Consider the following 20,493-nt stretch of genomic DNA (forward strand, 5'->3'; position numbering starts at 1 on the left):
CCCCGCCCCCTCTCAATAAAGCGACGGCCAGTGGCGTGCGCTTCCTCTTCCTCCGCCTCCGCCCCCCCAGTCTCCCCTTGCCAAGAGCGGGGGTTGCCAGAGAAAATGCAGGACTCCCCATCATTGCGACAGCTTTGTGCTGAAAAAGTATCCGCTCTTTATCTGGAATTCAAATTTATCTGTGAGTCCCGAATTTTATGTGCTGAATCTGTACGCCTTAGCCCTTCCCTACGCCCCAGGACGAGGTATTCGCGGGGCCCCCTCTTCAGAGCTCCCAGAGCCCCCTCTGCACGTGGATACCTGGAATCCCCCCCTCTCTGTCCAGAATCGGGTGGGTTAACCCCGGGACCCCCACGGCTGGGGGTGTGATTGTGCGCATGCGTTTGGTCGGAGACGAGGCCAGGATTCTTGAGCCACAGGAACTGGCCCTTCTCATACCTTATCTCATTAAGGGGGTTTAAGGGGGAGGAGGTGCTCCGAGGCGAAGTGACCTGCCCCCAGAGCGGAAATTCTAATCTAAGCCTGAGTGACTTTAGAGCGCTGCCCAGCCTTCAGCAGAGTCACAGAAGGAACAAGGTTGGGCCACTGAGCAGAAGGCTGCTCAGGGACAAGATTCTTTCTCCTGGGGCCTGGGCCCCAGCACCAGGCTGGAGGGGGCGTGGCCCCGAGGCGGCCTAGCGGAAGCCTGCTGTGCCGCGACCCACAGGAAGGAGAGAGAAGCCGCCAGGTCAATAGCTAACCAGGAGACGTGCACCCCCATCCGGCCGGGGTCTGTGGCGAAGATGGCACCTCCGAGGGGGAGGCTGGACCCCAGGGCACATTCGGATTAGGAAGGTGGCCACTTTTAAGTGACAAGAACAAAAGAAAGAGCAAGGTCCTCCCCCAGTATTCTCAACCACGTCAGAACCCCAAGACTTTCCCAAAACCCAGGTTGGTAAAAAGAGGAAACTAGAGCAAGGAGCAGATTAAATTTCATTTAAAGAAATAAACATGACATTTCTTATATCCTGCGCAGTGTGATTCAAACTCATTTCACTTGATATCAAGGGACTACACTGGTGATGACCTGTCCAGAGAGTCCCTCAGGAGCTGAGGGTTTCAAAAGGGGAAGTATGGGCTCCTCAGAACTGGGAAGCCAAAGGTCGGGTGGACTTCAGGACAGGCCTGATCCAGGAGCTCTGCCTCGTCTCCAAGCCAGTAGCAGCTCCAGCCCCACAACACCCAGAGGAAGAAGGGCTCTCTTCAGAGGGCCGCCTCTGCTTGAAGCCTTGTGAACATCTGTTCCAGTATCCCTGATCTGAATCGAGTGTGCTCTGCTGAGCCAGTTCCTGTGGGCGGGGGAGATCTGCATGGCACCCAAAGCAAGCCCCGTGGCAAGAGAGGACAATTACCTCCACCTACCATACTGGCCTCAGGAGCAGAGGGGAGAGGTCATGGGCCAGCAGATTCTGGGGATACTGACAACATTGCTGGTTGGCAGTACCCGAGGTCCCTCACCGCCCTCCTGTACTAGTCAGTTGCTCGGAGCCACCTTGAGAGCACCTAGGCTATCTGTCACACAAACCTGGGTGGGAGCTGGCCTTGAGCCATCCCCTGAGGTAGTGGCCTGAGGGCAGGCCTTGCATGGTAGATGGACGGCAGAGTGTCTCCCTGTATGCCTGTTTCTTGCCTTGTGACCTCCCATCAAGAGGCAGGGTCTATTTCTCCCAGGCCTTGACTCGCTTTGGCCAATAGGACACAGCAGAAGTGGCTGTGTGCCTAGGCCTCAAGTGGCCTTGGAGCTCCCTCTTGTTCTCCTGGAACCCTGCCCAGGCCAGGCTAAGCATGCCCTGCGGGGCCTGCTGGGATGAGACACCACGTGGAGAGCCTGTTATCCTAGTGGCAGCCGACAAACCAGCAGACCACAACAGGTGAGGCCGGCCAGGACCAGAACCTTCGCCCTCAAACTAACTTGTAGATTTATGAGCAACAATAAATGCCTCTTTGTTTAACGCATTGAGCTCTAAGGAGGTTTGGCCTGAAGCAGTAGGTAACTGACCAGCCTGCATGAAGCAAGCTGCCCTGGAAAGAGGGCCAGCCCATACCCAGAAAGCTCCGCTCTGGACCACCTGGGAAATTGCCATTCTGCTTAAGGGTATTTTCTGCATAACCACAGCCAGAAAACCCTTCTTGACAATGTCCAAAACTCATTTGGGTAGGGGTTCTTCCTTTGGAGATAGTTAAAGGAAGATCTCAGGCCTCACCCACAGAGATTCAGGTTCTGGTGAGGCCCCCAAATCTGCACTTAGCTGTGAGGCACTGTAGGAGCACTGAGGTGCCAGTCTTTTCTCTAAGCTGGGGACTTTCGGGGCCAGAGGGAGGTACTGCTTGAGAGGGAGCCAGGGATGCTCACACAAGCTCGGTGTCAAGTGCAGTTTGCAGAGGACTTGAAGAGCTTCTGAGCACGAAAGTGGCATATTTCATGACCTTGTTTTTCAACATCATATCTTTAATGTATTAAAGTTACAAATAGAAACCCCTAGCTTTTCCTTAAGCTGTGAAATTCAGATGACTAATCTTATTTATAAATCTGGTCATTTTTAGCTATCATTTTGATTAGTCATATATGGTCTCATTTATAAGCCAAATCCCCTTAAACATTTAAACCGCATTTACACATGTAGAATCTAAATTTATTTTTTAGCATTTTAGTTGTCTGCCTTATCAAGTGTTAAAAGTACCTATCAAATGTCTCCATTTCTCTTAAACTTGCAAATTCTCTTTAAATATTCCAATTATGATCACAAACTTTGGAAAATATTGTACCTTCCAACTTAAAATCACTGTCGAAATTAAGTACTCAACCACGTATTTCACACTGGAATAAAATTTATCTGATATTTACTCTACCATGCCACGTTCCCTTATAATTACATAAAGTATCAAAGACAGATAGCTTATAAACTCAACACAAAAATATGAATGCTCTGTTTTTGATCTGCTTGATCTTTTCCACATGACTTGATCTTCTGGGTTAAAGACCCGATCTTAGAAAACAGTCCATTCCAAGGCATTTGGAGTGATCTCCTCGCTGCCTGAGTGAGCCTAGGGACCAGAGCATGGCCTGAGATCTGGGTATTCTCAGAACAAAAAGAAATGATCTGCAGCCCCCACTCAGGGGCTGGCAGGCACCTATGCAGTGCTGTGCTTGTGCTCCGGCTCTCCACCTGCTTCCTCTGACGAAGGTACTGTTATCATGTCCATGTGACAGGGAACTGGTGAGACGTGATTAAACAGTGGAGCTGGGATTCAGACTCAGACAGGAGGGATCCAGGGCCTGCACTGTTGACCTTGGAGTTGAAGCAGAGGCCCAGAGGCCCCTGTTGAGAGCTTCCTTCTGCTGCACCTTGGTGAGACCTGGATGAGCGTGCTCTCTGTGGTCCAGTCTTTCCTTTCCTGACATCCATTGGCCTGGGGCTTATCTAGATTCTTAGCCTGGCATCTGGACCAGGTTCCTAACCTCCCAGAGCTGATTCTCGCCGTCTCCCACCCACAATGCCCTCCACCTGTGCTCCCGGCACACTGGGCGGCCTTCAATCTCTCCCCACCCAGGGTCCCTCTTCTAGAACTCTCTTCTCCCCTCTTGTCCTTTCAGTTCCCAGCTCCGAGGTCGCTTCCTCCGGGGAGCCCTCCCGAGTCCAGTTTCAGGGCCTCCTCCAGGTTCCCGCAGATGGACCAGGCTGTGCTTCCCTCCCGTCTCCACCACCAGCCTGGGACAGTCCAGGATCACGGGGACAGACGCCAGACCAGGGCCTGGCACGCCGCGAGTCGCGTGCGCCCTTGAAGAGGGGTAGATCTTGATCCAGTTTCCGGCCGATAGTAGAGCCCCCGGAAACACTGCTCACAAGGGCCTCGTTGACAGGGGTGGAAACCGCGGCCCGGAGAGGGGCGGGGGCGTGCCGGGTGCTTGCGCCGCGGGAGGGCCGGCCTGGACTAACGCGTCGGTCCGCAGACCACAACTCCCGGGAGGCCTTGCGGACGAGCGGAGAGGTGCCGATCGCGTCTCTCGCGAGAAGACCGGAGCTTGCGCTCGCGAGCGTGAGCGGGCCCGGAACAAGGCGCGTTTCAAAGTGGTAATAGATGGTTTTCTTATCCAATAGAATTGAAAATATACCTCCTCGACCCGTAGAACGCGGGAGTAAAGGCGGTGGCGGCCAATGGGGATGCAAGAGGGGCGGAGCCGATGCCTCAGGAGCGGAAGTGGCTCGCTATTGAGGCGGCGGCTTCTTGCTGGAGGGCTTCTCCTCAGCAGCTTCCGAAGGTGCATCCCAGCTCGAGTGCGGCGGCGGCCGCGCCTGCGGGACCAGCCGCGCTCCAAGTACGGCCAGACTTCGCGGGGAGGGAGCGGCAGCCCAGGAGTGGGCAGATGGGGGGTTCGGGCGGCTTTGCGGCCTGCAGAGGCCTCGGCGCCGCGGCCCAGGGAGCCGCCTCGGCAAGGCCGACCCCCTTCGGGCCCCGAAGCGGGGTCGGGCCTTCCCCGTGCCCGCGGGCCGGCCCGTCCGCCTTCCCCGGCGTCGGAGCGGCTGCACGAGCCCGTTTTGGCGCATGCAACAATGTGAGGAGGCCTTGCCCTGGCTCTTGGCTGCCCGGGCGGGCCGCGGCCGCGGCGCTCAGTCCGCAAAGCAGCCAGGGAAACCGAGGTTCGGAGGGGGAGGGAGGCGTCCAAGGTCACTCGGAGAGCCGGGCGGGGCGGCCCAGGGCGGCGGGGGCTGTGCGGGCCGTTCGGGCCGTTCGGGGGAGACCTGGGCAAGGGTTTTGTTCCTCGCCAACGCCGCCTCCTTTGTGTGCTCGCGCCGCCGCCCCGCCATCGCGGGCCTGCGAGCCCTACCGAACCGCGTGGCGGAGCCTCCTGCGGGCCTGCACGGGGCCGGGGGCGCCCGGCCCGGGGCCTGAGTGTAGTAAGTCCTCAGCTTCCGGTCGTTGGTGGAACCCGTGATTGCCGAGGCCCTCGGCCGAGGCCCCGCCCCTCGGGCGCCCGCAGGCAGGTGTCGGAAGGTTATCAGGGCCTTGACGCTGAGGCTTTAGACCCGAATCGCAGGACTCAGTGAATGCCACTGTCCACCCTTTGACCCCGTCGAGGGGGGAAGGGAGAGCTCTTAGCCTGGAGGAGCCTGGAGCCCCGGGGAGCCTTTTTTGTGGGGTTATGGCTTTTGTCTTATCCTTGTCCGGTGCCTGTCGACGTTCACAGCCATGCCTTTGTTCTTCTGCGCCGAATCTAGGAGCCAGACTCAGTCCGCTCTGCAGTCCTGCGCTCAGCTTAGGCTGCTCGAGCGGTTGGGGAGACTGAGGCAGTCTGCCCAAGGTCGCGCAGCCAGCTAGTTGACAGCAGAGCGAATCGGGAACCTCGGTTTCCTAACTGCGGGACTAGGCAGGCCTTCGAGCTCGGTGACCAGGAGTTTTGGGACCTCTGGTAACGAAAGGCAGAGATGCTGAAGGGAATCTTTTTTTTTTTCTGGTAATTTTTTTAATGGGTGGGAGACATTGGGTTCAGTTTTATCTGTGAGTTTAAGGTGAAATGGGAATGTTCCAGTAGAAAGGTGGATTGCTGGCTTTTGTATTGCCTGAACTTGAGCTTCTAATTCTGATTCAGAAATTTTGTCTTAATACAGTATTTAGCAACCATTTTACAGCGAGCTTTCTTCAGACATTGTTTTTCTAATCGCCCTCTCTCCGTGAAATACAATGCTGTCTATATAATGTGTGCCTTTTTATGTACCGTATGCATATCTGCTTTGTACATAAAAGGAGTGAGATTTTTTTTTTTTTGCCTCCTTTGAGAATGCATACTTTAATATTCTAAGTCAGCACATTTTTGAGGTCTTTTGTGTGCCAAGCTTTCTGCTTGGGGTGCAGCAGCAGGCGCCATACAGGCCCTGGTGGAGCTGAGGCATGAGGGTGGAGGGAATGAGAAATTCCCTGAGGTCGAAATACAGATTGTTCAGAGAGATGGGAGTGAAGAGATAAGCTGGAAGCAGGCACAAAAGGCCTGGAATGTGACTCACTTGTCTGAGGGGTTCCTCTAGGTTTGCGAGGTAATCACATCTACTGGCGAGTGTCTTCTACCACTCACACCTCTTACACACCCAGCCTGTTGGGCAGTCGTGCTTAGCTCCATTTTACTTGCACATGGACGTCAGTCGCTTGCTCAAGGTCACACAGTAAGCAGACCTTGCATCTGAACCTCAGACTCCATCTCTCTTCCTTTTGCTGGACGTTGTCATCCACGTCTTTCTGTGGCGGGAAAGCACATGGCCAGGGTTTCTAGTAGCTTTAAATAGTAAAAATAAAACTTTAAAGTGGGGGATATTGATTTTATGTTCATGTTTCTTTTTCTTTTGAAAATGTTTACCCAGGAGAGGTCCGACTGTAAAAATTCTCAAGGAACTGGATTTTCAGCGATGGCGTTTGCAGGCTCTGGTTACTGATCCTGAGCGCCCACCCCCACCCCCTGCCCCGCGGTGGTCTTAGGGCCTGCGCATTTCTCTGCTGCACCTCACCTCTTATTTTAGCCAAACTTGCTAAATTCTGCTGCTTGGGATACCAGCACTACTAAAATTTGCGTTTTTTCTAGGCACGTTCTTGATGTTTTTCTGGCTGTTCTGGCCTCTTTCTCCCTGCAAGTTGAAAATGCCTCAGGTAGAGGTGTTTTCTCCTGTTCTCTCAGATGGTCACGTTTGTGAGTCTCATTTTGTTTTCTGATGGCGACTGTTTTTACCAGCAGCGCAAGGCTCCATTTCCCCCATGCGTCTTTCCCCCTCAGAAACCCTCTGCGCCATCTCTTCGAAGTATCTGCCACTTCTGTCAAGCATCTAATGAGCTTCGCAATTTATTTTCGTGGAGTAAAGTCATTTACCCAACACGTCTGTGCTAATAGTGGGGGATGCCGTTAGAAGTATTCACCTTAGAATTACATTTATCGTGTTGAATGCAGAAGCAGAAATAGTTAGATCAGGACTAGGAGTAGTTGAGAAACACAAGCCGCCTTTGAGGTAGGCCTCGAAGGGTGAGCAGTAGTTACCTCAAGTGTGGTGGAGACCCTGGCATGTATCAGATTATGGGACAGGATAGAGCCTGGGTGGGTGACTGACATTCAGGTTACCTGGTGTGCAGCAGTTAGTTCTGCTCTAAATGCTCGTTTGGACGCATGAATTTGTTCCAGCGGGATTGATAGACTCGGGAACAGTTTGAACATAATGAGAATTTGAGTTTGCCATGCACGATTTCATCTGTGGGGAATACTAGGTGAACACAGAAAATCGAACTTGGCCGAACCGAGGCACACAGACCGTGGACTGTGCTGTCTCCCATGTCGCCCTGTCTCGGTTGATTTCGTGTGCTGGGAGCCGCCCGCACGCACGGCTGTGTCATACAGCGCTTCCCCGCTTCCCGGTAGCTCCCGAGCTGCACAGCTGCACAGTCCGTGGTCCTCGTGTACCTGCGATTCCGAAGCACTCACCGTGTGTAGAACTGTGCCAGTTTTCGTTAGGTTCTTACCTGTGTGTGCACGCGTGTGTGATTGACAGTTGAGTGTTCCAGCCTAATTCCGTGTCCTCCCCACCCCCAAAGCCCTGTGGTTTTTTATAGCGCATGGACCACAGGTATCTGTAACTTAACTGCCGGTGAGGCAGAAGGATAGGGCTGGGAGGCTGGCCATAGATGCGAAGGCAACGGGTGTGATCATTGGGGAGTATTCGTAATATCTTCGGTTTTTGGAGCCTGGCAATTACTTTTGAGCTGCAGTATGAAGCCTTTTAACTCCCTCGGGCCACATAAAGGCCTTCCTCCTGCCGGCCTCCGCCTTCTCTGTGTTAGCTGGTCCCTTCTGTTATAAATGTGCATAATGTAAAGTAGACCATTCAGACCACGCTCAGGTATTCAGCGGCCTTAAGTAAAGCCATGTGGCTGTGTGACCAACACCAGCATTCATCCCCAGTATGCATTCCGTCTCCCCAGACAGCACTGTGTTCAGTAAACAAGTTACTTGACCCCACCCCCGCCCCAGCAGTCACCGTCCCACTTTCTGCCTCTGAATTCGATGGCTCTGTCCCTCGCATAGCAGGAATTATGCGATATATTTGTCCTTCCGTGTCTAGTTCACTGAGCTTAATGTCTTCCATCTTTAGTTCATCCACGTTGCAGCACGTATCAGAAAGTTATTTTTAAGGCTGAATGATATTCTTTATATTTATTTTTGGTACTTATGCATTTATTTCATAGATTGTTAGAAGGCTGAAGTTCATTCTCTATTTCTGATCCTCGCATCTCAAGGCCTGAGTCACAGAAAGAAGGGCACCTCTGCCTGGACAGCTGCTCTTTCTCTGGTAGAAGCAGAGGGCGGCCCTTGGTGGTCCTGTGCTGAGAGAGAGGAGAGACACCCTGAGTGACAGATCACTGAGCAGGTGTGGGGCCCCCGGCGCTGGTGCTCCTTCCAGGCCTCTGGGACTTGTCGATTGCTGTGATGGTGGCTTCTCAGGGTCATAGGGTTCATATGCGAGAGACTCACTCACCATCTCTGCAGGCACAGTCTGCGCTTTCTGCTTCGGCCAAATCTATGTGCTTGTCCTGCGTGAACCTTGGGGGACCCCTTGTCACCCTGCGAGCCTCTGGGAGCACGTGCCGAGGAGGGGCCGCCCGCTGCTCTCCAGCCTCCACTAAGAAGTGATCGGCTCACTCGGGTCTTCGCTCGGTCTCTGGACCTGCGTGAAGCTGCGCTGAGGGCCAGGAGCGCTGTTCCAGTCCCCCCTGGGGACGAGGCTGTGCCTTGCTCTTACATTTGCAAGAAGAGCCTCGATTTTTGGTCCTCCTGACACAAAACGTAGTAGTTACGTAATTTACTGATTGTCCTTCCACCTAGACTGTGTGCCCTGTGAGTGTCTGTCATGTTCACAAGTGTTTCTAGTCCCCGGACAGTGCCTGGCCCAGGGTGGCACCTCTAATTATTCATTGAGTTAACTAGCTGAGGGGGTCACCTCCCGGGTGCTTGCATTCAGCATCACCATCCCGCAGAACAGCTGTGAGCTCAGGGTATTTCCCATGAAAGACGGTGACACGGCACCGAGGTCAAGCATTTGTGCAAGGCTGCAGGGCCTGCGCTGCCAGCTGGTGGGTGGTTTACCACGCACCTTCTTTGTATGAAAAGCAAGAGGCTGGTGTTTTCCTTGAGTACTAAGGCCTGGTTGTTGATGCAACCGTGGCACACAGTTGAATTTAGGAAGCTTTGAAATGAAAGCTGTCAACAGCTTTGCATGCTCCCGTTCGGTCCCCTGGGAGGGCAGGTTGTGCCAGGTACTGGTTCGTTGCCAAGAGCATGTGGGCAGCGCCCAGCAACAGTCCCGAAGATGCTCTCGCTCTTTAACACACGTTCTGTAACGTTACTTTGGAAATTCCATTTAGAGAAGCACTTAAAATAACATGGGAAGGAGTCCGCGTTTATGGTTTAAAAGCGGGGAGCCGTGAGCTGGCCAGTCGCCGATAAGCTGGCATTTCCTGGTGAGGTGCTGTGGGACTTAGGCTTCTCCGTGTTGTCACTGCGCTGGCATCACCCTGCAGGGCCAGCTTGGCCAGCTCACAGGAGGGACTGCTTGCAGCTGCCTTAGAGCCGCCAGTCACCGCGCGGGGTGAGGGCCGAGGTTCTGCTCGCTGCCTCCCTGGAGGAAGCTGCACCGGAAGCCGCCGTGGAATCCAGGTGGCTTGGCGCTTGTGGGACCAATGTGGGAGAGAGTTAGTGCTCGGATTCCCGTACCAGCCTCACTGTCCCAGCCTGCCGTGCAGGCTCTGCGTGCCTGTGGGGGCCGGGCCAAGGAGCTGCTCACCCCCTCTGACGTGCTGCAGAGCTGCTATCTGCTGGTGGTGCACCCCCCCCCCCGTCTGTCTGCTGGTGACTGACCCTGTCTGGGCTTGTGGGGTGCAGTGACAGTTCGGCCTCTAGTCAGCACTTTCTGGCTGCCTCTGTCTGTTTTCTGACCATCACGTATGTAGACAGACACACGTCGCGTTCATGTCATGTACATACACGCGCCTATGTGTGTCTCCTAGGACAGCTGAAGGGCCGTCAATCTCAACAGAATGATTGAGTGGACTGTTACACCTGTGAGAACACACAGCACTATCGTCAGCTCCCCCTCCCACCAGCCAGTCACCTCTTCCTTCCACGCTGCCGCTGCCGCAAGTCACACAGCTTCATCTGGCCTGGGTTACCTGTCTCCTCACCGGTCTGCGTTCCGACTCGTTCAGTCTCCTGTCGACCCTCAGAGCACTCCGGTGACATCCCTCTAAGTGTAGACCTGAACATGGCATCTCTTTCTAACACCTTTGATCGTCCCGCCCCGGGGCGTGTGTCGGGGCCGCATGTGCTACCCGTGCTGTCCCCGTTCTCTCGCGCCACCCACACAGCACGGTGCTCGTCTTGGGCATCCTCCCCCTCTGCGCCCCACCTACCTGCTGTGTTTTGAATAACTCCTGTCACTTTGGGCCTCATCTTTAGTGTCACTTCCTCCGGGCATCCAGCTTGAGCCTCTCTACGGTTTGGGCCTCCACTTGCTCGGTCACCAGTGATTACTTCCTGGGGCCGGTTCTGGGTCCTCGTGCTAGCCCCCCGCCCCCGCTAGTCTGCTGCTTCCTCCTTGACATGTATGTGGCTTCTGGCTGACTGGTGTCTCCAGGCTGTCCACTTGGTTTCTGACTGTTTATTCTCTCCATGGGCTCCCCTCTCTGCGCCCGACTCCCCACATGTTCACACTTGGTGCCGTCTCTCCCTAAGCCTTTCTGCTGCCTTGGACCTTCCTGCCTGTACATCTCATGTCCAGTGTTTCTAGAAACAACATCGTCTGCCCTCAGTGCCTTTTCTCTTCTGCCTTCTCCAGTTCGGTTTTCTGGGTACATCTGATTCTGGCATAGTGGGTTCTGGTGTCAGAATGCCATTTAAATTGGGCTCTGGTGTTTAATGGCTGTGGCCTTCAGGCAGGTTCTCCAAGCCTGACCATCCTTAGCTTCCTGGTCTGTGAAATGGTGACTATATAGTACCTACCTCCTGGTCAGGTGACAGGGTTACTCGAGAGGCATTTAGAAAGCGAGGTGCCCTGCATGTAGAAGTGACCTCAGAGTTTTAGCTGTTGTGTCATTGCTGTTCGCATGGCCTCGATCACCCGCATGACCCAGAACCCTTCCTCCTTGCTGAAGGCTGCCTTTCCCACACCCCTTGGCCCCTCTTCCCACTACACCTTTGGTATGATCCAGCCTCTTGGTAGGTTTCCCTCAGGCCAGCCTTCCAACTTCCTGTGACCTTTGACTGCCGGCCCACTGCTGGCCCTTACTACCCCCAGAAAAAGAGCAGATTCGGAGGAGTCGCTGGCTGCCTGGCTTTGGGTGGGGCGGTTGGGGAGGGCGGGGTAGGGCCTGGAGAATGAGGAAGCTCTGGGGAAGCAGCTGGCCTGCTGGGGCAGCTTTCAGAGGGCGGGGGAGCCCCCGGACAGCGGCAGGACTGTCTCCAGCAATCATCTTGTGAGCCCCAGAGTTAACCAGTGGGAGGTGAGAGGCTGCTGGACATGCAGGGCAGGCGCGTTACACTGTTTCTCTTTGCTAAGCATAGGTCTCTTCTCTGTCAGTGCGGTTTTTGTTGGTCTTTTCAAGTCCAAGATAATTTTTCCCCCAGAACAGCTACGTCATGGGTGTACACCTGAATGTAAGACACTTCTTGGATTGGGAACATAAACGTGTCATTCCAGGAATCGTGGCAGCTCTGGGACTGGGCCTACAAGGCTGTCGGGGCACCTCTCCCTCCTGTGGAAATATCTGTCCTGAACCCCATTCTAAGCCGAAGGCTCAGTGCGCAAGTTGTCTCTTCGGGAAGGGTCTGTGCCACCCTTGAGTGAGGAAGAGCACGGGTGGTCCCTGCTATGGGCCGGCCTGACGACTGTCAGGAAGTGTCTCCCCGCAGAGAGTGACCTGGTGAAGGGGTCACCCCTGTAAACCACTCGGGGTCAGAGCGGATAGCAAGGTGCGGGGAGCGCGGATGTGCAGGACCCAGCCCACCAGGTGCTAGAGGGAGCGTTACAGGGACAAGCCTCCTCCGGCTCTCCTTGACCTGGGTTTCTTCCACACCCAGCTCACGTACCTCGTTTGCAGCACCTGAGCTGCCTGCCTAGTGCCACCTTGTCTGTACACTGGACTCGGAGCCACACCAAGAAGTCAGTGACACGCAGCCCGTCTGCCCTGACACCGATGGGTGCGCGTTGCCCGGCACTCAAGGGCTCGAGCAGAGCGGCCGAGCCCTAGTGGCGAGTGCTGAGTGTGGCGGTGTCGGCCCCGCCCCCCGCCGCTCTCTGCTCTGCGGGGACATCCGAGGTCCAGGCACCTTGACGCAGGTGCTGCCCTGCTTCATAGCTGAGGAAGCAGCACGGGAAGTTCAGTGCCTCGCCCGGGGTTGCAGGGAGGGGTTTGGAGGCCCCGGCTCTGGAGAGGTGATGCGTGCGAGGCCGGCTGGCCTCCATGGGCCCCTCACCACCTGGAAGGGACAGAGCTCCCCAGGCCAGAGGAGAGCTTGGAGTGAGGACTGGATGGGGCGAGGCTGCCGTGATTGGCTGTGTTTAGAAAGATGGGGTGGCAGTTGAGTCGAGGGGCGCCGGCAGGCGGGAGACCTGTTAGAGTCAGTGGCGGCGCTGGGGATGAAAACGGGTTTGAAAGTGGTCCCGTCAGTTCTGCCGAGGCCATTCTCCTAGTCCCAAGCTCCCCAGGTGTGGCCATTGTCCTAGTCCTGAGCTCCCCAGGTGTGGCCCCTGGAGCAGCACTGTCACCATTGCCTGGGGACTGGGTAGAAATGCAGAATTGCGAGCCCCTCCTAGACCTGTGGCGCTGGACACTGGTTTAACCAGCCCTCCAGGTGGGCCTGGTGCCGCCCAAGTTTGAGAGCCACTGTCACCTGCCCGGAATGGGTGACCACAGGGACTCCGTGCTCTGACTCCTGGCCCAGGCTCCACAGTTTGCCTCTCATTTGCTGCCTTACCCACTGTGTCCCTGATTCTGGATTTGCTGCCACTCCCAGTGACATCCCAGGCCTCGTCCCCAGCAGCCTCCGCCTCTGCCTTCTCTTCCCTCTGGAACCTCCTGCTCAGCTTCCCGATGCACACTTTCTGGTTCTCCTTCCCTCATGCATTGCCAGGGACAGAAGTCTCAGCTGGCACACAGGGCGAACAGGGTGGGTGGCTCTCGTCCCCTCAGCTAGATTGTCCACTCTTCCAGATGGCGACAGTGACGTTGTGGGAAGAGCCAGGGACTCTAGGCTCTCCTCTGGCCTGGGGAGCTCTGTCCCTTCCAGGTGGTGAGGGGTGGGCAAGGTCACACGGGGCAATTCTGAGTCGCATCTTCCTATAGCTTGCACAGCGCTGGCTCTGAGGGTCCTGGCAGGAACGGGACAGGCTCATAGGCTTGGACGTCAGAGGTCCCCTATTCCAAAGGGATACTCACTCCTTCCAAGGACACATTGCATAGTGTTCAGCAAAGCCCCCAGACGATGGGACTAAGCATGGGCGACAGTGCGGGAGGCGGTGCTCATCAGCTTGCTGTCTTTGTTTTCAGGAACTGACGACCCTGGCAGTCTGTCTGCCGCCCAGAGGGTGGGTGAGCAGCGGGCGCGAGCGCTTGGGAACACCCGGCGTCCTGCAGACCGTGGCCCAGGTCACCTCCTCCTCTAGGTTGCAGCCAAGGAGCACAATGAGCACGGTGAGTCTGCCGGCTCGCGGGTCCTGTTGTATTTTCAAGGCTGAGCAGCTGCCTTCTTCCCTGTGACATGTTAACGAGAGTCCGGGGGGCTTCTGGGTGGGGTCATCGTTGCGGAGGTGACGTTCCACAGGTTCCTGAGAGCTGTGAAAGAATCGGCCACGTGGGGTGGCGAGTGGTCCCTGCTGGAAGGAGCTGTGAGGGCTGCCCAGGGGGTTGGGGACACGTTCCTACAGCAGCCTTCAGGTCCGGCACCTGGACTTGGCGGGGCCCGTAGCTGCTGCTCAGCTCCCTCGGGGAGCAGAAAGCACACGGGCTTTGGCGGGCGTGAGGGGTTCTAGGGAGCGCGTCCACTGAGAAAGACCTGTCTCGTTGAGAGGAAGGAAGGTACCAGGTACACAGAACGGGGTGGCATTGAAGGGGACCTGAGCATCTGGAGGCTGGTAGGGAAACCTGGAGACACTGGGCACCGACTCAGCTGAGACCGGCGTCGGCCCCTTGAGGGACACCGCTGTTCCTCAGTGGACACTTGAGCTGCTGCTGTCGCTCCCTCTGGGCCTCCTGGTAGCCCCTCTGTCACAGAGCACCTGCAGGCTCTCAGCCCAGTTCCTTGAGGTGACGTCTGGTACAGGGTCTCCGTCAGAACGCCAGCACCTCCGGCCTTCTCTGTTGCCTAGCGAGGGTTGGGCTGGTGACGGATGCTTATGGGTGTTGTGCAGGTCTCACCAACAGTGTCCTGTCATCCCAGTGTCTCCAGAGACAGAACGCCTAGTAAGGCAGGCACATAGGGGGCTTAGTAGTAATGGCCTCTCTGGTCTGTGCTCAGTTCTTTACGTGCTTACGTCGTGAGGCTCAGGATAACTCTACGAGGCTGAAGCTGGTGGGCAAGTTCAGCCTTGGCGTTTACTGGACGGCCCCAGTCGGCTGTCGTGCAGGGCAGTGGCCCAGTGCCCTGGAGCGGGGCACTGGCACGCTGAGGCGCTGAGCCAGGCTGGGGGAGGGGCAGGCTGATGGCCCAGTCCGAGGTCCTGTGGCACTCACTGGGGAAGGCTGCGGGGGCGTGTTCTTGATTCACCTGCCAGCTCGGGAACGCTGGGGCAGAGTCATGGCTGCAGACAGGCCTGGAGACCGAGTCTCCCCCAAGCATGGCTCCCTGCAGGCCACTGGGAAGAGGCTGAGAGAACTTTGGTTTTCTGTGTTGTTGGAGGGTGACTGTTAGGGGTCAGCCACACCTGATACATCCCAAAGATTAGAGACCAGACTTGCCCAAGGAAGACCTGCTTTCCGCAGTGGACAGAAACTTGAGAAACTGAGCGCCTTTGGGCTAAAAGTAGAAAAGGCTCGGTGAGGCCAAACAAGTTCAAGGAGGTAGGGCCCAGGATGTGGATGCGGACTGGGGGCTTCCGCAGAGCTGTGCGCCCTGTACCTTTGGGCCAAGGGAGCGGGCTTTGCTTTACGGGACTTGTGTTCTCCATGTGTGCGGGCTGGTTTCTCTGTGAACAGTCGCTGTTCCAGAATCTCAGGTTTTGAAAGGCCCCCAGCACAGGTCTGCTTGGCCGCCGCCACCTCCGAGTGAGTCGGGCTGTTCCTGTGCTGGCCTTTTGCCCCTTGCCGGAATCCTGTCAGGCAGGAGCTCGTGTGACTTTTCTTTTCCTCTGGCTCCCGTCAGAGAAAGCGTCGCGGAGGGACACTGAGCTCCAGACAAGCCCAGAAGCGAACTCGGGAAGCAGCCTCCACCCCTGAGATGGCCTTGGAAGCCGAACCCATAGAACTCGTGGAGAGCGGTGAGGTTGCGGGGCACGCTGACCGTGGGCATTGGCATGGGACGGCATGGGTGGGCGTGGGTGACCACATGGCACTGCCACGTCCCAGCCATGGGGCCCCATGCAGGTCACACAGCCTGTCTGAGCCTGGGCTTCTCATCTGAAATGGGGGCTACTGTGGGGTCTGCTGCATGGAGTTGTCACGAGGCTGAAACAGAGAGTCCGAGGCCAGCTGCTGTCACTGCCTCAGACTCGCCCGCAGTGACAGCGTGCAGCTAACAGCGCAGGAGTCGCCACTCGGCTGGGCTGACAGTCAGCCTTCTGGGGCGTGAGCGGGGCCAAGACTGTCCTGGACCCACGTGTGCTATCTGAAATCCTGCCTCCCGTTCGCTCAGCCCCTGCACTACTCGGCTTTCCTCGTCTCTTTTCGTTAAGACCAAAAACCGCCCAGGAAGGCAGCCGTGGGGCTGGAGCGGCCTGTGTGCGAGGTGGAGCCCAGACCCATCCCCACCGCCCGCTCGGGGAAGCAGCGCGTGGCCTGCATCGAGTCCCTTTGCCCAGAGTTTATTAAGCTGGTTTTTATAACTACAACGGCTGAAGAGTGACCTTGAGGAGCAGCGGCTTGTCCAACACGCCGCTTGCGGATCCTGTTGAGTGCAGCAGCCCCAGCGTTGTCTCTGCTCTCTGAGTCCACCCCGAACCATGGCTTCCTAGGGGCCTGGAGGCTGGGACCTGGCTGCCCGCTGCCTAGAGCTGGTGCCCTGCTGTCCGCACTGCGTGTTGTCCAGGAGTGGCCGGTGCGGGCCTCCCTGTCAGGTCTGCCCAAGGGCTCGCTCTCAGCCCGGGGAAGGCCCGATGGCTCCCGATACAGCTCTGCCATGCTGTACGCAGCCTCAGCCACATGCAGGTCTGTACGTGCTGGTGGCCCACGGAGTGTCGTTACCGTGAGAGCCAAACGTAGTGTCCCCGGAGCGGGAGTGGTTCTGTGGATTGTGTGTGTCAGTACACAGACTTTCCCTGAACGAGGTCTTTTTGTATGGATGGCATGGACATCTCTGACATGGTAGGGGGTTTAGCCATGTGAGTCTTTAATGCAAGAAAATAAAACAAGTTTGAATATGCTAAATGTATTAGTCACCTCCCCCAAATAGTTTCTAAAAACCCCACCCTTGTCCTTTTTAATGTTGATCACAGTAGAATCGATGGACATAAACCTTTCAGTTTATGTAAACAGAAGTTGTGCTGTGCCCTTCACCCGCACCTACCACGTGAGTGCCGGTAACCACCGGCGCACGCTCTTCCCCACTTTGCCCTGTGCTCGCGTGGACGCCACAGCAGCCTAGGGCTCAAGCTGCAGGACCGGCCCTGCCCGTTTTGGTGGAGGGGTTCCAGGGGACCATCAAAAAAACTGATGAAGGTGCTGAGCTAAGCACGTGTTGAGGTCTGTGGGCAAGTGGCAGTTACCAGCTTCCCCGGCTGGTTTCAGGGGGGTCCATCCCAAACAGGAAGGCCCTGAGCCGAGCGTGCCTGGTTCCTTCACCATAAGTCACCACCTCTCCCCTGTGATGATGCAGGTTGGGGGCGCACAGAGGTCTAGCTGCGTGGTAGTGTGAAGCCATAGGTGGAGATGTGCGGATGCACGGGCACCTGTCCCCTTCCCTGGTGGAGTATTTGTAGAAGCCACGTACTGTCACAGCGAGTTATGGAAGGGCATTGGTTGGCGGTCGCTGAAAGGGGGTTGGTCCCGATGCTCCTCGCACGCCGTAGTTAGGGTTTCAGTTTGCAGTAAGCCTGCACCACTTGTGACTGTGTTCGTCAGGACGGGGCTGTGCGCTTTGCTCTCCTTCCTAACGCTTGTTAAAATGCTTCATTTTGAAGCTGGAGACGAAATAGTGGACCTCACCTGTGAATCTTTAGAGCCCGTGGTCGTGGACCTGACTCACAACGACTCTGTCGTGGTAAGTGGGGCGTGGGGGTTGGCCTTTCGCGACTGTGGGCCCCCAGCAAGCACCGACGGCTTAAGGCCTTGGTCACAGGTTTGTGCCAAAGGAACTTGTGCATTCAGTGACTGGAGCCAAGGTGGAAAACGTGTCAGGGAGGTCCCTGCTGCCTGTGGACAGTGACCTGTGTCCCTGACCTTTCCCCAGCTGACACTTGGGGGTGGACTCCGAGGGGCCCATGTCTCTCTAGTCCCTGCTTCTACCCTTTGCATCAGCTGTGTGACCTTGGGCAAGTCACTTAGCATTGTTGACTCTGCTTATGACACGGGAGCTGCTGTCCACATCAAGAGGGTGTCGTGAGGACTAAGCGGGACCCTGTGCTTGAGCGCCCAGCCCCTGGGGGGTGCCCAGTGTTTGTACAGCACTGCAGGGGAGTCTGGGTCCCGGAGCAGCTGTCTCCGCGGGGCAGGCACACATCAGCACCACCCGGTGACTCGGAGGATGGAGCCCAGGAGGCCGTGGCGCCCCCTGCCCGTGGCGCCAGGTGTGGACCCAGGCAGGGGCTCCATGCCACGCCCTGTGCGGCCCTGGGGGCAGGAGACCGGTCCGGTCAGAGGACGTGTGGACACATTCTGCAGAGCCCCGCTGCGGGGGCTGGGGGCCTATGCCACTGGGGAAGTGGGGCGATCGCACGATTGGCAGCGTGAGGCTGGTGGGAGTCGCTCGCCGCTGAGTTTCTCCTTGGAGCCCACGGTCTGGGGTCATCCTGGCAGCTTAAGAGCCTCAGAAGAGGGCCGCGCCAAGAAGCTTCCAGAATTCCTTAGAAGGACAGGGCGAGGACGGGCTGTCCTGGCAGACGTAGGGATTTAGACTCTGGCCTTGGCCGGAAACCGCTGGTGCCTGTCGTGTGTCTCTGTTGTCCCGTCCTTCACCCCACTCCACGTTGTGTGCTCACCAAGTTGGTTACTGCCCAGCAGGTGGGGTGGGTGCTCAGGGGCGCCGGCCCCAAAGGGGAGCGGCAGTGCCGGGGTGTGTGTGGGGTTGTGCCGTGAGTGCCGTGAGTGCCGTTGGGGCCCGGCCGCTGCGCTCCGTGGCCCATGGAGACACAGCGTTGCCGCGGGGCCCTGGGCGTCTGGAAAGGCAGCCGAGTTTGGACCTGGCCGAAGCCCGCGGCCCCAACGACGATGGACTCTTGGTAGCAGTGCGGGGTTCTTTCCTCCTGTGCCCGGCGTGCCAGGTGCTGGGGAGGCTGGGGTTCTGCCCACAGGACCCCACTCTTGCCCTCGAGGAGACGACAGTTCGCCTCTATTGGGTGACAGGCCGACACCCCGACGTCCCCTCCACACCTTGATTCTGTTTGAATGACTGCTTCGTGGCCTTCCCCGAGCTTCGTGTTTTCCTGTCTCCCTGGGCGCACGGGGGCATCGGGAGACACAGGACAGGACTGTCGGCGTGGGGACAGCTGTCCTGGAATGGGCGGGTGGCCAGGGGCAGGCGGAGGTGAAGGGGAAACGGGCTTGGGAGGCAGGTCCTGTGTTTCTGTCCTGAGTGGCTGGGTCACTGTGGTCTGAGGACTTTACTGTGGCTTCAGTGCTCTCAACCATAAAATAATTGTTTTGGACTTAATGTCACTCCTCGTTTTCCATTTCTGTTGTCTGTTTTAATAAATCTAAATGCCAGTTTTTAAATTTATAGAGATAAACGCTCGCAGCCAAAATTCTCTCTCTTGAGTTCAGGGTGACTTCGGGCCTGCACGCAGGAGGGTAGGAAATGGGAACCGTCCGTCCCCCCGCGCCCCCTGGGTGCCCCGCCAGGCCCAGCAGAGCCTGCGAGGTCCACCTGTGTGCTGTGAGCCCTGCCTGGGAGCAGCTGTGTGGCAGGCTCCCCAGCGGCCTCAGAGACCTGATGCAGACCATGTCTCCCCAACTCTCAGGGGACCCGAAGCCCCAGTGATGAGAAATACAGATTCTGTGAGATGCAGAGAGACCTGCACCTCTCTGCTCCCATGTTTTTCCTCAACACTAATTTTTGGCGTTTCGTACCCCAGAAAGGCTGTCACTGCTGGGTCCCAGGGCGTGTGTCTCTGATTTTTACGAGATCTCTTTTCTGAAGAGGTTGCGCCAATGGACGCCACGCCAGAGTGGGCTTCTCTCCCCACGGCCTCGGCACCCCCCGCTCAGCCAGTCTGCTGGGGGCTGCCTGGCAGGACCCCGCCGGGTCGTAGTTGGCATTTGCCCAGTTACTGTTGGCACTGGACACCTTTTCATGTGTACTGGTGGTTCATTTTCCTCTTTTGCGACGTGCCTGTTTGAAACGTTAAAGATTTTTTACATACTGTGTATATAACTTTTTAAAAGGCCGAAGAAGTGGAACCAGAACAAAGCAACCTTTTCATTTTTTTTAACGGTGAATTTTTTTTCTCTTTTGGTCGTCTGCCTTGTCTTGTTTTTTATAAATTCTTTGTAAGTTCTAAATGCAAGTCTGCCATTAGTTGTCTATCTCCTACTCAGAGGCTTACCTTTTTCTTTTTGGCTTATATACAGAGGTTTTTAATTTTAATACAGTTGAATTTCTGTTTGTTGGAGAAAATCTCGTGTTGTAAAAATATGTTCCCATATTCTAAAGTTTTAACTACTTCACGTTCCACGTTTAGGTCTTTAATCTGCACCTATTGACTTCTGTGTGGTTTGCGATGGGATCTTTAGTGCCTCTCGGTAAAGCTTTATGATGTTCCCTGTGCTGGTTTTGCAAGTCTTTTGTTAGGTTTATATAGGTACCTAGTATTTTAGGATGCTATTAAAATGGTATTTTAAAGTTTTTTGTTTTTATGATTTGCTAACATAATGAAATGCAATTGATTCTATTTATTTATTTATTTATTTATTTTTATCCAGCAATTTTCAATCTGTAAATCTTTTGGATTTCTATATACACAGAAAAAGTTTTTTTCCTTTTTTTCCTTGCCTTAAGCATGGGCTGAAAATTCAGCACTGGCTGAGTGAAAATGGTTGCAGTCGTGGACATTCTGTCTCATTCCA

General features: G+C 56.0%; 1 protein-coding gene across 1 annotated transcript in view; it reads left to right on the forward strand.

Annotated features, from left to right (window-relative positions):
• Positions 1–4,200: 4,200 nt before the first annotated feature.
• The window catches only part of RNF4 (ring finger protein 4), a 21,227-nt gene continuing 4,934 nt past the window's right edge, over positions 4,201–20,493 (forward strand). The window contains exons 1-4 of the mRNA XM_011374699.2: positions 4,201–4,357; positions 13,612–13,755; positions 15,422–15,536; positions 17,394–17,473. Of these exons, the coding sequence (XP_011373001.2) occupies positions 4,223–4,357; positions 13,612–13,755; positions 15,422–15,536; positions 17,394–17,473 (474 nt within the window). The 5' untranslated portion in view covers positions 4,201–4,222. The remainder of the gene's footprint in view (positions 4,358–13,611; positions 13,756–15,421; positions 15,537–17,393; positions 17,474–20,493) is intronic.

Source organism: Pteropus vampyrus, unplaced genomic scaffold, assembly GCF_000151845.1.
Source record: "Pteropus vampyrus isolate Shadow unplaced genomic scaffold, Pvam_2.0 Scaffold253, whole genome shotgun sequence".
Taxonomy (NCBI): Eukaryota; Metazoa; Chordata; class Mammalia; order Chiroptera; family Pteropodidae; genus Pteropus; species Pteropus vampyrus.